Source organism: Zerene cesonia, chromosome 13, assembly GCF_012273895.1.
Source record: "Zerene cesonia ecotype Mississippi chromosome 13, Zerene_cesonia_1.1, whole genome shotgun sequence".
Classification (NCBI taxonomy): domain Eukaryota; kingdom Metazoa; phylum Arthropoda; class Insecta; order Lepidoptera; family Pieridae; genus Zerene; species Zerene cesonia.
In genome coordinates, this window is record NC_052114.1 from 5188860 (window position 1) to 5208094 (window position 19235).

General features: G+C 30.0%; 2 protein-coding genes across 2 annotated transcripts; both read left to right on the forward strand.

The window, feature by feature from the left end:
- Positions 1–2658: 2658 nt before the first annotated feature.
- On the forward strand, positions 2659–10043 carry LOC119831490 (endocuticle structural glycoprotein ABD-4-like). The gene is made up of 4 exons (XM_038354875.1): positions 2659–2719; positions 4281–4408; positions 5268–5439; positions 9189–10043. Exons 1-4 carry the CDS (start codon positions 2717–2719, stop codon positions 9330–9332), a joined length of 447 nt encoding a protein of 148 aa, XP_038210803.1. The 5' UTR covers positions 2659–2716; the 3' UTR covers positions 9333–10043.
- A 5093-nt stretch (positions 10044–15136) lies between these two features.
- On the forward strand, positions 15137–18856 carry LOC119831141 (endocuticle structural glycoprotein SgAbd-2-like). Its single transcript, XM_038354402.1, has 4 exons — positions 15137–15239; positions 15646–15788; positions 17970–18124; positions 18586–18856. Exons 1-4 carry the CDS (start codon positions 15231–15233, stop codon positions 18717–18719), a joined length of 441 nt encoding a protein of 146 aa, XP_038210330.1. The 5' UTR covers positions 15137–15230; the 3' UTR covers positions 18720–18856.
- The last annotated feature ends 379 nt before the right edge of the window (positions 18857–19235 follow it).

Below are 19235 nucleotides of genomic sequence, written 5' to 3' on the forward strand. Positions count from 1 at the left end.
TAAGTCAAGTGTTGAAGTCAATTGCTGTAAATAAATCAAATAAATAATGTCCTAATTAGATTCCCATTGATTGATTGAGATTAGATAGAACATTCATCATATTTAAAATTGTTTATTTTTCAAATTTTTTTATTAATGTATGAACAATGTAGCAATACTTATATTATATGAGACTACAATGTTGATAAAATTAGTGAAATGATATTATTAGCAACTCGAAATTGCAAATAAATACTTTGACACAAAGAGAAGATATTATTTAGAACTTGTTGCTTTTTTATGCCATTATAATGCATTCTCTAATCAGATAATGTTTGAAGATTATTTATGTTTATCTTAATTTCAGCTTAGTAAATAATTTCAAATTATGACAAAATAAAGCTACAATTTAAAGTAAAAATATTAATTTAACGTCCAAGGCTACGAGTATGCTACGCACAATTATCTTCAAGCAAAAGAGTTCAACGTTTCATCAAACGCTGTGTTCACTGCGTTTATTTATATGAAATTTTATTAAAATTATAATCGACGTATATTATTAATGCCACTAAATACCACCCGCAAAACAGGATTTAAATAGTGATTATCTTTGGATGTTCATAAATATTTCTCAATAAATATATGCCCTTTAGGGACACAAAATGTCCGATTCAGATGATACCTCGGTAAATTCACTAACCTCTACGTAGTAATTTAAATTCACTATACATAATTAAGCTGTCCCTAACTAAACTTAAGTTTTGCTAATATTTATTTATGTGTTCATATAATTATACCATCACCTTTATATATTTCGATTTACCAACAGAAAATTTAACACTTTGGCAAATTTAAAAACAAGATGCTGACATTTCCAACGCACTTTCATATGCGACATTTGATTATTATCGATAAGCTAGTGAGAGCTGTTAGTATTGCAGAATCTCCTTGAATATATTACTATTATTTGAGGGAGCTTCCGTGAAGTCTACAATGAAATTATATATTCATTATCAAAATTACCCTAATAGCATTCAGGATGCTCTAATATTTATTATTAATTTAATGGTATGTATTTTGTTATTGTATAAGACTGATGTATAAGACGTGAACAAAGAAGGGTTCTGAATCTTTTTACAGATCGCTTTCATCATTCAAACAATGTCAATTGCGTTAAAAAATATTATGGGAAAAGAAAAAAAGCCACATTTATAGTACATATTTTAATCGGTGCCCGTCCAGTGGTCAAAAATTCTAGACCACAATCATAATCAAAATAAATTTTACATGTGTGTATCAAGTGCATGGTAAGGTAAGCAATATACATTTTGTTATTTTTAAAATTTCATTCATTCTTTGCATTCTGCACTCTCCCCTATAAAAAATTGTGTCAAATTTCATATCCCCTGAGACTGCGTATTTTTCGTAAAAAAGAAGTGCAAATTTCACGAATTAATATATTATTACTAGCTGCACCCGGCATACGCTGTTCTGCCTTGCTCTTATCATTTAGGGGTTTGAAAAATAGATGTTGGTCGATTGTCATAGGTACCGGATAAGCACAAAAAATTTCATCAAAATCGGTCAACCCGTTTCGGAGGAGTATGGCAACGAAAACTGTGACACGAGAATTTTATGTATTAGATTATGCACAAAAGTACTTGAATTGGCACTATCATTACACTTGCTATTATATTGTAAATTTATTTTCGCATTTATGCCACTAAATTCACTAACCGACGAATGCCTGTGTCTCATCAAGTAGATTAGACTATTCCATATAAAAATATATACACCACTTTAAAAAAAACTTACTACACGGTACGCTACGGACCCTTTATTGATCCATGAACCTCACTTTAAAAAACTTGGTTTAAAGCTTTTAATTTACTTAAAGCGTAAATAGAATTAATAAATCATAATTATGCTCATTATACATTATAAAATGCTATTTCGAAAGACTGAAGGTGAACGAGAATCTAGTAATTTATTGATCATTTATAGGATTGTTGTAAATGTTTCATATTTCTTTTTCAAGTATTTTTTTAATTACATGCTATTTTATCTTGGTAATTTAAGAATCAGCGCCGCGCCATCTAGCATAACACTCTTTAATGTTTCTTCAACGAAAACATAACATTTTTCTTTTTAAATCTGTTATCCGTTTTATTAAAATATATAATATATTCTGTAATATGACTTATTTGCTTTTGTTTAAAATGTTTAAATTATTATAAAATGTAAGCTGGATTCGTGCAAAACCAATTCTGGTATCTTCCTGATGATTTGTGTGGTAATCTAAAAGAATCAGGTTCAATACCTTATAAGCTATAAGCACTATGACTGCTATTCTAGTAAAATTTTATGTGTTCACTTTATTTAGAGTAGAACAAAAAAGATATTATACGAAGTTAATTGAGCGCTAATGATTTTAATTTGCACTTTGTCCCGATAGACCATTAATCACCTTATTAATATTTAATCTTATAAAACAATTAAGATTCCAAGAATATTATATGTAATTGCTTTTCCATTAAATTATATTAACATATAAACGGTACATAATTCAGGCGATGTACAAAGCTTATGTTTGGCGAGATGTATCGTAGGGATGCGTTTCTCGGGTCGCACGAAGTTCATAGGTAAAGATACTGGTATATAAACCCTATGCAGTGTCACTGAGCACATACACGGACTGCATCTTTGGACATATCTGACAGTTTCAACCATTCCCACAATGGTAAGAAATTCTAAAGGTATTATCATATTATAAAAGACAATGCGCGAAAATCTAAATTTGTAATTGAGTTTAGTTTAATATTTCATTAAAATAATGGTTACCTAATATTATTAATCGTTAATGAGATTTTGTACAAAAAATTTTACAGTTTAGTAAAGTAATAGCTTTTTGAGAAAAATATGCTAAATATTAAAACATTGGATCCTTAATATGCTTTAGTGAAAATAGTGAAAATCTAAAAATAAATCAGCTTATACTGATAAATATAAAAATGAAGTAGAGCTATGTAAGCCACTTTTAAAGCTATAACTTAAAGTTAAAGTTAAATACAAATTTATTAATAGATTTAGTATTTAGTTTACTTTAAGGTATTATGTTGGAAAATGTTAGTGCCCAAGGAATTAACACATTGCAAAATCATTATTTTCCTCAATTTACTGCAACTATCATCTTCTCAAATTTAAACACGTCACGTTTTACAATTGAGTAGTTTTAAGAAATTCGTTCTTTATTATTTCCTATATATTTATTAACTTTTTAATAAGAATAATAAGAAATTCGTTCTTTATTATTTCCTATATATTTATTAACTTTTTAATACATAAAAGGGGATAGGTGTTGAAGTAATGAGTATACTTATGCGTAATTCGTAGAGTAATTAAATTTTTTTATAGCCAATAAAATTAAAATAACGGTTTCCTACGCCATAAAAAATCACAAGGGGCGTTTTTTAACATAAAATTAATTAGAAAATTGCAGCATTTACCATAACATTGTTAGATAAGTCGGGTTTAATTTAGAACGTGACCGCAAATAAATCACGTGCGGTTTCTCTTAGTTCATGCGGGCGTTTCATTGTTCACGAAGAAAACATCCTGACAGCCTTCCGGCATTCGTTTACGATGATATTGTACGCGTTTGTTGTTGCATACATGTAATTGCAGAAAATCGTTATTTCCTATTGACATTCTACATTGGTATATCCTCAAATATTGTTATATAACTTATGATTCAGTTTCGTACATTTGTGTTATGTTTGTTTATGGAAATATATAATATTTTGGTTAAAAATTGGTGATTTGGTGGTATAATGAAATTGTTTAATAATTGTTCTGATCTCGTCGATAAGGTTATGTATATTTATAACAACATTATATTTAAAAGTATGCCGTAGAATTTACCCGCCTAAGGTATTCTAAAAGCAAATTTTGTATTTTCTTGTGTTTGGTTTCACGCGAGTATTATACATTTAGAAATTAAAAACTTTTCAACGGATTTTAAACGCGATTTATTCATTATATTATTAACCCGACGTTTCGAACACTTTACAGCGAGCGTGGTCACGGGGAGCAAATTTTGTATTTACCAAAATCATACTCACAATGCTCCTACATCTTGCGGTTTAATAAATATCAGATTATCGTGTTATAAACTTTGCTCGTTTAATTTTACAGGCGTACTACAAAAAAAAAAACTCACAGTTTAAAGTTTCTCTTTTATACGTTGATATAAATGTACTTTTTATATTTAGATAATCATTGTGTACTTTTGTTATTTTCAGATCTCATTTGTTTTCTTATGTATGATCGTGTGCGCATTTGGGGCGTCAGTTCAATCACCCAATGAACAAATCCCTATCGTACGCCTCGAAACGGATGGACCGCATGTGGATGGTTCTTACAAATGGCTGTAAGTATAGAAAGTATAATTAAGATGACATTGCTGAATTTACGTTATTGTAATATTTTTTTCTGTTTGTAAGGTGCACATTAAAGACTCAAAATAAATAATGACTCTTTCCTGTTTTGGGCTCTTTTGACATTGAAACCTTTTTCAAAAAAATATACGTTATATAATATAGCAACGATTAAACTTAACTTATTGAAAATTGTGTCACTTGTAAAAAAATTAAGAAAGCGTCATAAAAATAGCAAACCATTTCTTAGAAATAGCAATATTTCGAGGATGTTAATGAAATCTAGTAATTTGCGACAAAATTATAATTAAATGTTTAATTGAGCACGAACTCTTCACATTAACAGTAATTTCATAAACCAGTAATTAATTTGTTAGTTCAACTTTGCTCTTTCATATTACATGTGAGAATCAGATTTACAAAATGGCTCTCGAATTTATATTTTATGTGATGTGTTACAATGTGATGCAATTTCTACTAATATTAAGCTGAGAGATATTATTGTATACAGACCGTTGATTCGTTTATACCGAACTAAGCCTATGGTTTATATATTATGAAGAATTTATAGCAGAAAGATTTAATTCCATTAAAATATTAGAACAATGGCCATCCCAATGAGATTTCTGTTTCAATTGTATCTATGGCGCAACTCGTAAACTTGCAGTTGTTTAAAGTTCAAGTATTCTATAAAAATAATGGTATATTACGGAATCATGAAATGTTTAACTTACACTGATAACTGATTACTAGTATGGTAATATTACGATTACTCTACAGGAAAGTTCAGTATTTATTATATAACTATATAATGTTTCTATGACTTTCTTTAATAGTAGAATTCTATTACAGCTACCAAACTGGCAATGAAATAAATGCAGAGGAATCTGGATACGTGAAGAACTTCGGTAAAGGCGAGGGTGAGGAGGTGCAGGTAGCAGAAGGGAAATTCAGTTACAAAGCACTTGACGGTACCCCCATTGCCTTGACTTATATTGCTGATGAAAATGGCTTCCAACCGCAGGTATGAATCTCTTTTGTTTGATATGTTTTTCTATATCTTTTCTTTTGTATTTTAATATGGCTTTGTTAAAGTGTATTAATATAGTTTAAAAGATTTGAAAAAATTCGATGCTGTATAAAATAATCTATTTTCGAAACATATCGAAAGTTTATTCTGGCTATTTATTGTTTTTTTTTTCACATCTGTATTGATATGACGATAACTTCGTTCTACACTACATACACTAAACAATATTTAACAATTAATTACTTATAATATTTCTTGTGTATAATTTTAATTTCTAATTACTTATTCTAATGCCTACGTATTTGCCTACAAAAATTCTAGAAATCTTAAAATTTCCAATGAACAATGCTTATAACCTGGATAAAATAGTCATTTGATATTACGTAAAACGGTGAGAAAAAAAATTTTGGTGAAGACATTCCCCGTTCATCGCATGTTTAAATCACATGTTTTACTAAAAATCTATTCATGCTTGAGGTTTTGCGTTTTACACCACACCCACGCGCGTGCGCGCATGTATCTCTGATCGCAGACGCGAGATCTTAATGAAAGCGCGTTGATGTTGGCGTTTCTTTGTGTTGGACGGTGCATATTTTCTATACAAACGGAGACTCTTACGAGCGACGTCAAAACACTCATTTACGAGCAAAGCTGCTTAGTGCGTGGCTGTGTGTAAATCACCTAATTTAATCAAAAATATTCATCGACATAAAAATGGCCCTCTAATTTTTTAATCACTGAATATTCCTTATATGCCGTAATATGTTGAAAGAGCTTTGTTGTACATATATTATGAAGACTCAGATGCACAAATTTCATTTAGGAAATCTTTCACACTACTCCCTTACATAATATATATCACCTACCAGATTTACTTTCCTTTAATATCCGCAAAAATCCGTAAAGGAATTTCCCGTGGGAATGAGAAGTTTCACAGCGGAAATAAATGGGCCTTTGCACCAATGGTAAAACCATGGTCCCACCAAAATTGGACTCTCCGTTTTTTTTGTTACTTTACCAGTATTATCTACTTATTTATATCAAATATTGTTAGAATTGAGATTTTATTTTGAAATCTTCGGGGCACTTTTTTAATACGTTCCATTTAAATTCGAAACCCATAAGTTGGTCATTGCTCAAGTAAATTTTGAAATATTGTGAAATAAAAGCATTAATTTTAATAATATTTAACGTTCTATATTCCATAAAGAGTATCCACAACCAAAAGCTCACGTAAACAGAAAATGTAGGTAGAATACGCAGCATAATACAAAAATTTAAAGTCATGTCGCGTGTATCACGTGCATCACACATTACTCGGTACATATATTATGATTATCATAATATGAAATAGGAATTAGTAGCGATTCTTATGAAAAGATGTTCTTCACATCGAAAGACGCTGAATGCTACAAATTTCGTAAATTTTTTAATACATTGATATTGTAAATTTCCATGCATTAATTTCATAATTTACTCAAAACGTTATAAATGTTTGAATTTAATCGCAGCGTATTTTGTTTCCCAATACCATATTTGGCTTTAGATTAATTTTATTACATTTAAGTATATATTTATGGATACTTGAAACAGTTCGTAAAAGAAAACGATTACATCGATGAAATACTACAGCATCAAAAATGCAAGAAATTATGGTATCTTGTAATTATATTTTTACATCCTCATTAATGTCCACTTCGACAATAAAATGTGTAATGACCAAAGAGACACAAATACCAGTAATAAATTTAACAAATCATTTAAAACATGAGCCACGATGTGACGAAGTGACGTCAAATATCTATGGACTAATGTTGTATTATTTTAAAAAGACAAAATTTTGAAGTTAAATATAGCATAAAATAAAAGTAATGTAATGTTTTTTTGCATATTTTAGCTAGTCTTTGTCACAAGGTAAGCCAGTCAATCAGATAAAATATATGATTTCAAAGGAAGATCTTGTCAGAATCCTGTACAGCTACATACACTATATTACATCTACAAATTTTGCCTTCAATGTCATGTGAAATGTAGATGTGAAGATAGTATTTATTGTACAAAAATACGTCTGAGAACTTATACAATCTTAGATGCTGTGTTCAAGCTAAACGAGAATTCACTAGAATCTAGAATGATTTTCTATAAATGCGCTATTGTGAAAGTGATTTTAACACCTGTTACATATGTACAGAATGACCCGGTATCGTATTGCCCTTGACATCTCACTCTCCGCATTCACGGCGCTCGCGATGTGTCATTTAGTTCGGCTTGGTTATAGTTAAGTTACAAGGTTGTTTACGCAAAAAATCTCATAAATCGTTATGAATCTAACCAGCATTAAATTTTCATAACAGCAATATACGCAATGTGCGTCGATATTGTTTGAAACATTAATAAATTAAAATCGGGATTCAATATAGCTTTTGATGATTTTTTAATTTTGTTCTGTTTTTAAACAGCATAGAAAAATAGGTCCTTTTGGCCTCATTATCATTACTGAAAAACAAGTGACCGTATTTTATGAGAAATTAACTCATTGTTCTTAGATTTTGTTACGAAGAGATAAGAATAATCGCTTATCTATTTTGCCCACGCACAATATAAATCACATACAAATAAGTAGCCATTGTCTCGAAGATGCTACATTGATGAATGGCTCGCCGTATAATGCTCATAATGATGTTACATAAACTGACATTTATTCATTATTACGTAGGTTTGTGGATTCGGCTGCAACCAAATTTCAAATAACAGGTTTGTTGCAACTTTTCTGAATGAGGCTATTGAATAAATTATACAAAATTTTACACATTTACTACCAGGATGGTGCAGCCCTATATTTCTCCACTTATTTAAAGAATGGTTTTGGGTATCACTGTCTCAACATAAAATAAATTGGGTGTGGTGAGAATGTAAAATATAAATAACTTAATAATGCATGAATGTCTTAAACCAAGTCTGAATCACCGCAATTGCGTAAGAACATAAAGGAAGACATATTCTGAGAGGCTTAGGCGCGGGTGTAAGGCAGGTTAGCCAATGTATGTAAATGTCACTTCAAAATATCAAACTCCGACCTGTGATCTAGGCTTAGGAAATGGGAATAACGTTATCGTTGACATTGATATAATAATGTCAAATCGACTTTCGACCTATGTGGACGTCGCCAACGGATTCCGTTGGTTTGTGTCAATCACGCAATCTCACCGCATTACCAAAATCCGAGAAATCTCTGATTTAAATATTATTGTCATAAATTACTATTATTTTTATATTATTATAAATTTCCAAAAGGTTTGAGAAATTAAATTATATTCCCTATTTCGTAAATAAATACCAGTTTACACATATTATAACGTAATTAAATATCTAATAAAAACGAGGGATACGTATATATATAATATGTTTATGTTAAATAGATGTATTTCAATATATAATAGAACTCAATAACTTCTAAAAAAGTTGGCTTATAAATTATGTACACCTAACAATGTAACTTACTTAAATAACATTATAGTTATTGGTGTAAAAATGCATGGAATAATAAATTTATATAATCATGTAGCGATATTAATTAGTTAACGTGTTAGTTAGAAGCCTAACTATCTTAAACATAGCTAAACCTTCACGGTAAATCTATAATAATGTGCGTAAATGTTACTTTAGAGCAATAAAGACTTTCACCGCCCTACTGTGAATTTCATATAGGTCAATTCATATAGTTTTATACCTTTGCATTACAGGGAGATCATCTGCCTACTCCACCACCGATTCCAGCAGCAATTCAACGAGCACTTGAATATTTAAAGACCTTGCCACCAACTTCATCTGCAAGCAATTTGCAACCACAATATCAATCTCCTGGCGCAAAAAATAGAAGATTTTAAACCCACCATTATCAATGACTGAAGATTTTTCACATTCATCAATGTACATATCGCAATCATCATTACTAGAGGATATCAAGTTACTTTTGTAACAATTATTAACGTCTATTGTTTATCATGTATAAAAAAAATCAAATTTTTCTATTCAGGTGTATAAATAAAGCCAATACTAGTTTTATAATATACAATGGATTATTTTTAACACCGGCTTATGGCATTTACTTCATTTTATCTATCTTAATTTAAAAAAATAACATATAATTTTTTTTTTTTTATATAATTACGGAGACAGCAAAAATATTGCCACAAGAATCTTTAGGGGGGAGAAATTAATCATTGGATAAGTTTTAATTAATTCAGTGTATTATTTAATTTAACTTGTGTTACACGCGCTGAAAATTTAAAGTTATTTGTCGTATATATTCACAGTAACATTATAATACGTTTTGATATTTTCTTATTGTCTTAATATAGTATGACAATATGCCATAACATTACTTCATATTTTGGTTTCTTTTTTCATACGTATAAATTAATCTTTATAAAGTATGTATTTTCTGTAGTTAAAATGAATAGATTAGTTTTAAAATTCAACTAGATTTTTTTTATTATAAAAACTTGCCAATTATGCGATTGAGCAAAATATCCATCTTTGTTTTAGCAATTATTTAAAACTCAATGTGTGAAAACTAAATAAATGGTTTGAATACTTTATTTTCGTGTTATTTTGCCTATACCATCAACCAATTAAGTTTCCATTTATACAGAGTTTTTTTTTTGAAGAATTAATAGTTTCTACAACTCATTTAGTAATTAAAATTCAAGGGTTATCATGTTATCTCATAAATTTCATTAGAATGAAGAAATTTTCAATGAAATGAGGAAAAAATGATATTGTTGATTTACTAGCTAGTGATAGCCCATTTTACTGAATCTCTCATCTAACTACTAGTGTCCTATCTTTTAATGAATCTCCCATCATACTACTAATGTATTTTATTGACTACACATTCATTCGGGTTTTTAATTTCATGAATGGTATATACTAGATAATTGAAGATTGACAACATATTTTATCATAAAACTATATTATATATAAACATAAAATAATCATGTAAATTAAGTTGCGTAAAATATTTTGAAAATATAATCAATTCATTAAAATATTGTTATGTATGGCATATAAATCCATATCGTTAAGTTTAACCTCGCCTTTACTATAAATAAGTCTTCTATGAATAATAATAATAGCTTAATGAAATAGGCTGTTAATAATATTCTTTAACGTAATATCATGTTTATAATCAATACAACGAATTGAATACACATTTATCGTGTTGATTTATTTTTTTTCAAACCGCTATCAATTACTTACGTTATTTGCTTCTTAAACATTTTTGAAATGTATCGTTTTATTAACTCGCATTTCTCCGGCTCTCCATACATTGGACATCGTGTAATCTCGCTTTTGCGAGGAGCTATTAACAAATGGAACAAGACGCGGCATTGGGTCCTATTTTAAATGAAGTTCATGATGGCACACAGAAGAATTGGACAATACCTTTGTGCCAAATATAGAAGTACTTATTACTATGTCATAGTTTTAGGGTAAACAATTTTAAACAACTTCAAAAAAGATGAGGTTCTCACTTTTACTGTAATATTGTATTTGTTACCTCATAACAGGATGATCCGATTTTTATCATTTTTTTATATTCAAATACTTGTCATCTGGGTGCTATTTTATTTGGTCTAGTACGAGAATTTGAAGGCGGCTTAGATTTTTTGTTTAAATAATTATTAGTTCTATATATCCACATATGTGTATATTAGAGTAAGAATTTAAAAAAAAAACAATATGACGTTAACTGAATAATAGAATTTTTGGAGATTTCCTTCTACGTTTTAAATCTATGTGAGCAGTATAATTGTTCATTTATTTAAGTGTGTATTACAGTGCTGATGGTTAATATATAGCCCTACTCATAATATATTACAAAGCACTGGTTATCCTTACATCTTGACTATTTATCAAAAATCATCTTGACCACGGTACATTTATGCGATGAACATTATTGCGATGAAATATAGTAAAATATTAAAAAAAGATGTGGATAAAATCATAGATGTATTGCACTTATTTTAGTGTATTGTGGAAATAAATTCGTTTTGATGTACGCATTTCAGTTAGTCTTATTATTCTTGACAAGTCATAGTAAAACCAGGCATTGTCAAATAAGAGACGTGCATTTTTAAGATAAAACTGTAGAACACAAGGGAATAACAAACTAATTAAGAATGCTTACACGATAATGTACAGGCTTATTTATACGCTAACGTTTTTGTGATAATTTATAATACATTGAACATTATATGAAACATTGCTTCATATGTGACATGCACTTTGCTTTAACAAGAATTATAATTAAAGTCTATCATTGTAGGTCCAAGCTTGATAAATTGGATCCTTTTGCTAGCTGTATGGTTATTACACGTCTTACACCGTTTTGCTTTATTGGGGTAACGAGGTCAATAATTGTGTGCTAGTCAATTATAGGAAGATGTCGTTCACCCAACGCGAACAACTTGCAGAAAGTCATCAATCTTGGAGCTTGCGTGCGAAAATTTTTGACATTCCATATTGCTTACTGCTAAATGTCAATTGAGTTGGATAATAGGGACTTTGTTTGCTTTTTTATCCTACTTGGTATACGGTGAAGTATTAAGAAGGTAAACGGAATAATTTATTTGAAGTTTTTAATTTTTAGCTTTGCAGCTTTGAATGCTACATTCAAAGCTACATAAACAACTATTTTTCTGTTCCTTAAAATTCAGTAGTTTGAGAGAAAAAAAGATTTTATTAACGATTCTAATCTGGAATCGCTTAATTTGTAGGCGTATAGCAAACCACTAGATCATCGACACATTTAACTTAAGCCTTGTGAATAAGGACACGATAAATTTGCAGATAATTCAATATTAATTTACTGTATCCATCTTAATCTTCGTACGCGGCAGTTAATAGCAGTGGTTTTAATTTATGCACATGATTTAATTAAATAATAAACACCATAGAATTCAATTAAAATTCGTGTACTGGACAAAATTGTTTATGAACCAGTAAAAGAAAATGAATATAAGTTATTTTGAAATAACTGTTTAGCTATGTGAATCTCAACTCGCTCTCAGAGAAAAAGACAAATTTTATGAGTTTTAGTTGATTGTGTTGGTAAGTTGGTGGGAAATTTATGTTCAAGACACTTAACTCTCATTGACTTGAGCCATACTTGAGTAACATATTTAGATTTAGTTTTTCGCGTTCTATAATACCTATTTCTGGTTCATAAAATATCGTTAATTTTAGTCAGTAAATATGGTCAAATGATGTCTAAGAACACCTGAAATATTTATTATGTTCATAATTAATGAAAAAATTCAATCTTTGTTATTATCTTTGTTTCTCTAAATAGATATGCATTTTAAAGAGAAGTAGTTTAAACATAATCTTATATTCATTCTATATTTGTATATCAAATAACAATTCACATTATGCAAACAACATAAATACGCATAATCGTAGTAATTTTTCACACCAGTCTACACCAACGATGGACTCCTTTATAACTGAGATAAAGTAATAGTGGTTATTAATCTTTACGTGGTGTTTGATAAATACATATATATGTTGAAATTTAAACAATAGTAAAGGTCATGGATCAAATATCATAATTACAGAATTTGAATAACAATGTGTTATTGAACAGCCATTTTATGATGCGGAAATATCAATTAGTTTGAATTTTATAAAAAATAAGAAAATAAAGCGCATCAAGGAGTGTATTATTAGTAACATAGCACTTACATGTATTGCGATTTGCGTATGCGATACATGCGTGTGTGTATTACACGCACACACACACTTGATCTGCAATTGTTTCGTTTATCAGCTCACGTAATAGTGCCAGTTAAGTACTATTTTAAATAGGATATAGACTTGTTGCCATCTTTTTAAAGAATTTCATGTTACGTTAACGGATACGCGTTAAATTACCTCTTTCATACGTTAAAAGTTTACTTCGAACATACATAAAATTTAACTATAAAGATTTCAACTACATTGCACGTTAACTACAATAAATTATAGTATTAATTTTAGAAATATCCAGGAGTATAGAGTAATCTGTATCTTAGGAAAGTGACGATAAATACAAGTACTTAAAGTTGTATATTATCCTTTACTTACACACAGTTTCCTTTACGTGATATGAACACCTGGTCGCAGGAACAGTACAATTTGTATATATAATAGCATTCGCAGTGTTATCATAGGTCTACTTAATTGATTACTAAAAGTCGTATTATGCTTAACAGAAAAACAACATTCAATCGACTGAGCCTTTTAAGGAAATTTTCAATTCGAAGAATAGGTACAAACATAGTTAACGTTCGTACTCCTACGTTTCTGAAATTGACATGCATAAGCACGATTTCTATCGCATACATACTTGATGCTTTTAAAATATCAAATTTTATTTAAAAAATTGTGGCAATAGAGGTATGTAATCATATTTTATTTTGTTTTCTTTAATTGTTCGCAGTTTTGCAAGATGCTACAAAAATAATGACATATACAGTATACCCGTCCACTGTTGCCCATGCAATGACGAATAATAATTTTTGATATAAATCGACCTTAAAGTGATACTTCCTACCATGACTATTCTGGCATTTTAATAATTCACTATTGATGTTAAATTTAACGAGTTGTAATAAGATACTCGTTTGCGTTACCTGCTATGTAAATCGTAACATAAACTATGGCTCCAAGGCATGATGAGTTTGTAGGTTATGGGCAAATGGGCAATTTGATTACTTACGCCATAATACTTAAATCCCAGTAATGGTCACTACAGAAGGTTCTATAAATCTGTAAGATTTACAAAAATCCATTGTTCTTAAAATTTTGGCAATCGAAAACAAAACCCATACAGTTAATGTAAACTTTAAACATTGGCTTTATTATCATATAAATGTCTTCCAATATGGGGAAGTAATCAATTTACAGCCTTATAAGCATTAACGGATGGCTCTTGTAGCTTTTGGTGCGTCAAAGTTAATTATTCTTTAATAGGACATAGACAACCTTGACTTGTTTTAAATATATACACAATAATGGGGTGCAAGCAATTTCAGGTCAAGGCGTACGCAATTTAAACGAAAATGAACCGAAAATAAAAGTTACATTGCACGATTTGATATAGATGTTATTTAAATGTCAAATGATATCATGGCAAAGAATGTCGGGCGTAATCTTGTAAGTTCATTTCTTTTTAAACATTTTACTATAAATTACACTATAGTAATTAGGGCGTTTTCCGTTCTTCGTATTTTCAAATATTTACAAAATAATCATTAAAATAATATTGAAATATGATTTTGTTATTATGAGTTTCAGATGGATACAAAATGCGAATTATTATGCGACGTAAAATAAACATGGGAAATCATTTTATAATGTGGTATTAAAAGTTAAATCACTGCAAAATTAGGTTATTATTAGGACTAACATACATATGAGCCCATTTGAAAATCTATGCTGAATTGCAAGCATAAACTATATCACTATAATGACAATATCTTTTTGTAAATATAGTTACACGTAGTAAATACTATAAACTTAGGATTGTCGCATAAAAGTCGCGGGCGGGCGGGCGGTATAGCGCTTTGATGTACTTACGCGTAACGCCAGCGTCTGTCGAACATAGTACTCTGATTTCACGAGATGCGCCGACGCCGCATCGTATAAAAGCCTCTCCGCTCGATCTGAAAATCATTCCCACTTCATACATCCATCGAGGATCATCACACCTCCTTAACATTTTTTATTATTAAAATAATATGAAATCGGTGAGTAATTAGCCAGATATTTTAGGGTTCAGTTTTTTTGATAGCTTTTGTTATTATACATTTGCATATAAGTTCTCATATGAGCTGTAGTATTTTATCCTTTGATATATTTGGTATACATTAACAATGTAAAAAAAAACAATCTTTATACATTCTTTTAAAACATCTCAATTTTTGCCATGCTCCTTTGTTACATTTGAAACAAATTGGCATTTTGTATTTTTCCGTAGTGCATCTAGCAATAAATAATAAATATCATCAATTATTTATTTAATATATTATTAACCCCTTTTATTACATTTATGATGCAGAACCTTTCCTTCCACAATCATTAAAATTCCCTAGTATGCTGATAGGAGACCTTTAGTATTAATATCCATTGTAATACAATTTCTTATATTTACAGTTCGTAGTTCTGTCAGCCCTTGTGGCCCTTTCCTGCGCTGCACCTCAATTCAACTACCCTCAGCAACCACAGTACCAAGGACAAATCATCCCGATCCTCAGACAAAACCAGGAAATTAACCCTGATGGTTCATACCAATGGAGGTGAGAACTAATACTACTCTTTAATTGAGGGATTCAGAAATCCGTTTTTATAAAAATAAGTTTCATTCGCTGATATAAACTGATATTAGACAAGGCTTTTCCAAAATTAACATATCGCCATATTCCTGTATTTTAATCAGTATGAAAAAAATACAATGCATATTAGTCTATATTTTTCGTCTCACTATCAAAATCTTAAAGAGTTATTAAATGCATAAATTTAAAGTAAAGTATTTAATATCAATTAAAAAGTGTCAATAATATCAAAACAAATATTATCACAGATAACATAATAACGTACTCATGTATGTTCAATTTCATTGCATTAATTACATTATGAGTAAATTTAGACGAATAAAATTACATGATAGGATCAATCAATTATGGTGTAAAATTTTTATGTGGCAAATCCGTATTTTATTTCACACGCGTTTATGTAAAGACCTATGTGTAAATACTTTATACAGTTAATTTGATAATCATAAATGGACATTCCTTCGGTGTCGCGATATTAAACCGTAAATTTTGAAGTCACCGTGTTCTCGGACAAGCCCTCATTACGCAATGAAATCGACTCAGAATCACCTATGTAACTATCTTGATATGACACTAATATGGTAATTTATTGAGAAATATTGAATTCAACGCAGTAAATTTTGTAAGCAACGAATGACAAAACCATCCATCCCTATGATATGAACCTATAGGTATATCACTATTTTTAATAGCAAATGAACTCATTCGTCAACCTGTCACGCTTGCCCTTGTAATAATTGAAAATCCTACATTGCTTAAGATTTATGTGATAAAGTTAATCATCGTGACTAATCCTCGATAAATAGGTTTTAACCTATAGGACGATGGGTAATGCATTTTGAGATCCAACCGGTAATTTTGTCGTAAAATTCACATAGTTTTATAAAAATAACGAAATACGAGACCTATATCGTACCGTTTCTCATACCCACAACTGAAATACAATACAGACTCAATCAAATCTTTATTTTATTCTATTTAGATGACGATCTAATAATACTTTTCTATACTAAGCTTATGAAGATGAAAGATTTCTACGTAAGTATGTTAGTGATGTTTTCAAACAAAACATACTGGATCTATTTCAAAAATTCTTTCATCATTAGAAAGCTGTAGCTTCACTGAATGACGGAGACTACATATGTTCCACCGACGAAGCCGGGGCTAACAGCTAGTTTATTAAAATGGGTACAATACCGCGTTACAGTTATTACCGTAAACGATGGAAACCTGTTGTACTTTATTTCAATCGAATATGACGAATTGTTTCCCAACAGAAAATGTAAGGCATTATCCGACCAACTCAACGTTATGGAGAAACAAAAGATTCCCAGAGTAACAGATTGACAATACATCATGATTGCATAGAACGAAATATTAGTTAAACCTCTCATTAAATTTGATATTTACGGCTGTGTGGTCCCGTCTCAACAAGTAAACCTCTTTCGAAAATATAGCTTACAATATACACACCGACTACATTAATTGTCAAAGAGCAAGTAAAATAGACGATATGATAAAAAAACTCAATATTTCACAGCACAATTCATAACAGTGTTCTCTTAGATCCGCCTGGTGTATACTAAAATTAAGACAACATCACTTTATTCTATAAATAAGTTTGTAAGGCTGCGTTGATGTTTATCTGCCCATAAAACTTGAAGAGCATACAAAATATAAATGTATGTTTTATGATATCTTTTCTCGGGTTTTTCAAGTTATATTATCGCGCACATAGATTAGAAATGCCTATCTTGCCAAGAATTGTTAGTATGATGTAATACGTGTCAATTTAAAAATTTGTGATACCTAATTTATAAAACGGGTTTTCTATGCGGGTTGGAATATGACACATTGGCTTCTGAAATTTTATTCGCTCTCAATTATTTCATTACATTTGTGAACGTGTATTAAAAGGATAAAAATAATAATTCGCAACCCAAAACGAATATTTGAAATGTAAATAACAATAGATGCATAGCGCTATACCAGCCACTAATCAAGCATCACGCCAAGCCGTCAATCAAATGCAACAAAAGGCCATAATTATATCCTCGGGGGAGCATGACGTCTTTTGCCTTTGTATTATATCATCGATATTAAATATTGTCAAGAGAATTAAATTAATAACCATTATTGTTTTAGTTATGAAACCGGCAATGGCATCGCAGCTCAAGAACAAGGTTATCTGAAAAACGCTGGAATCAAGGATGCTGAAGCCCAGGTCGCCCAGGGCTCCTTCTCATACACCTCACCCGAAGGCATCCCAATCGCTTTAACCTACGTTGCTGATGAGAACGGTATGTTCATACCTTTTTTAACATTTTCGTAAACACCTCATGCTAAAGTACTTTAACATATTAGAACCGTTCACAATAATAATAATCCGTGGAATTTATAACACGTAAGTCAATTGGGCTGTAACAAAACCAAATTTTATCAAAAAAACAAAGAAAAAATATTGTTAAAAAAACGACGCAACTTTTGCACCTACAATTACAACTTCTTTTTCACATGATATAATCTTTACAAGTCTTAACCTTAACAAGATTTCTTTGTTAACTTCATCTGTGTTTATAAAATCATCATTTTATGAAATAGCAACAGACGTTGCAAAAGCATGGCATAATTTGAAAACTTTTTAATTCATTTTGAATATGAATTTTACTTAACAAAGCAATCTAGTTTGACCTTTCTTAAACTCGTTTTATTCATATCAATATACTTGATTTATACGTGCTAAATTGAATTTTTATTACAGGTTTCCGCGCTGAAGGAGCTCATTTACCCACTCCCCCCCCAATTCCAGCAGCTATCGCGCGCGCCCTTCAATACATCCAATCCCAACCCCAACAACCTCAACCAGCCTTCCAAGCCCAACCCTTCCGAGGTTAAAAACCAACACTCCCAGCTGACTGTAACGAAAGATGGACAACGAAATGCTAACGATGACTCGATACCTTTAGTTTAAGTGTTACTGTGATGTAATTATAGTTTAAGGTATTTACTAGATTTACAAATACATACGAGATTGATATAATTGTCTGTTTTATTTTAGTAGCAGGTTAGTATTATTCATTGTCGAAAATCTATATATTCGATGAAACATTTAAAGAATCGATTAATGAAATATAAAGACATAATCAATATAACAATCATTGCTGAGTATATATATTTTAATTATATATTATACTCTTTCAGTTTTGTGTAAGAGCTTATTTCTTATATAAAATTCATAAAGTACTACATTTACACATAATAATACAATATTTTCGTCTAGTTTTGCAATTGACCTATCATTTTGATTTCTCTTATATATTATACATTCTTTTAATAACATTTACTCCAACAAAATACGAAATAAAATTTATAAATTTAATTATGAAAAATACAATAACAAAAATATAATAG

Coding starts and splice junctions, on each gene's coding strand:
- LOC119831490 (XM_038354875.1), top strand. Junction 4,409..5,267: donor GATGGTTCTTACAAATGGCT/GTAAGTATAGAA, acceptor ATTCTATTACAG/CTACCAAACTGGCAATGAAA. Junction 5,440..9,188: donor AAAATGGCTTCCAACCGCAG/GTATGAATCTCT, acceptor TTTGCATTACAG/GGAGATCATCTGCCTACTCC.
- LOC119831141 (XM_038354402.1), top strand. Junction 15,789..17,969: donor GATGGTTCATACCAATGGAG/GTGAGAACTAAT, acceptor TTATTGTTTTAG/TTATGAAACCGGCAATGGCA. Junction 18,125..18,585: donor CTACGTTGCTGATGAGAACG/GTATGTTCATAC, acceptor TTTTTATTACAG/GTTTCCGCGCTGAAGGAGCT.